This window comes from Nestor notabilis, unplaced genomic scaffold (genome assembly GCF_000696875.1).
Source record: "Nestor notabilis isolate BGI_N333 unplaced genomic scaffold, ASM69687v1 scaffold17106, whole genome shotgun sequence".
NCBI lineage: Eukaryota > Metazoa > Chordata > Aves > Psittaciformes > Psittacidae > Nestor > Nestor notabilis.
The window spans coordinates 4,554-5,402 of NW_009934465.1; the positions used below are offsets into that span (position 1 = coordinate 4,554).

General features: G+C 55.8%; 1 protein-coding gene across 1 annotated transcript in view; it reads right to left on the bottom strand.

Annotated features, from left to right (window-relative positions):
• The window catches only part of LOC104407950 (beta-adducin-like), a gene marked incomplete at both ends in the record, with an annotated part of 3,393 nt that overhangs the window by 1,858 nt on the left and 686 nt on the right, over positions 1-849 (bottom strand). Inside the window, 2 exons of the mRNA XM_010017364.1 lie at positions 1-21; positions 141-266. Of these exons, the coding sequence (XP_010015666.1) occupies positions 1-21; positions 141-266 (147 nt within the window). The remainder of the gene's footprint in view (positions 22-140; positions 267-849) is intronic.

Sequence of the window (849 nt, forward strand, 5' to 3'; positions counted from 1 at the left end):
CTGGCGGTTTTGCTCCCGGATCTGTGGGTGAGATGTGGAGTGAGGACGAGGAAGCAGCGTTCCCCCTCCGCAAGTGTCTGTCAGGACCCCTGCCACCCACATCCCAAAGCCTCTGGGGGGTTTTTGGACCAGGACCGTACCTTGTTCCTCATCTCCAGGACCTCCTGTGGGTCTGTGTAGAGGGGCACGAACTGGTTGGGGTTCTCAATTCGGATGGGGGTCCCGCTGCTGCCTTTTTCCACCTCGTCTGCTTTCAGCCACTGTGTGTTGCAGAGACAAACCCCCCGTAAGTACATGTAATGAAGGGAGGACACCCCGATAAATGCATGGAGACCTCAGAGCAGCTTCCAGTGTCTGAAGGGGGCTACAAGGATGCTGCAGAGGGACCTTCATCAGGGACTGGAGTGACAGGACAAGGGGTGATGGGTTCAAACTGAACCAGGGGAAGTTCAGGTTGGAGATAAGGCAGAAGCTCTTCCCTGTGAGGGTGCTGAGGCGCTGGCACAGGGTGCCCAGAGAAGCTGTGGCTGCCCCATCCCTGGCAGTGTTCAAGGCCAGGTTGGACACAGGGGCTTGGAGCAACCTGCTCTAGTGGAAGGTGTCCCTGCCCGGGGCAGGGGTTGGAGCTGGATGATTTAAGGGCCTTTCCAACCCAAACCATTCTATGACTCTATAAATGCATCTTGCATAGAGGGGAGACTCTTGACAAAGCCCGTGGCACAGCCCGTTGGGCTGGGGAGCTGGGATTTTCCAGTAACTATCACTATGGCAGGGAACAGAGGAGGAAAGGCAAGTTTGTGTTTAATAGAGGTACCAAAAGAGGCACTTATCACTTCCGGAAGGCATTCC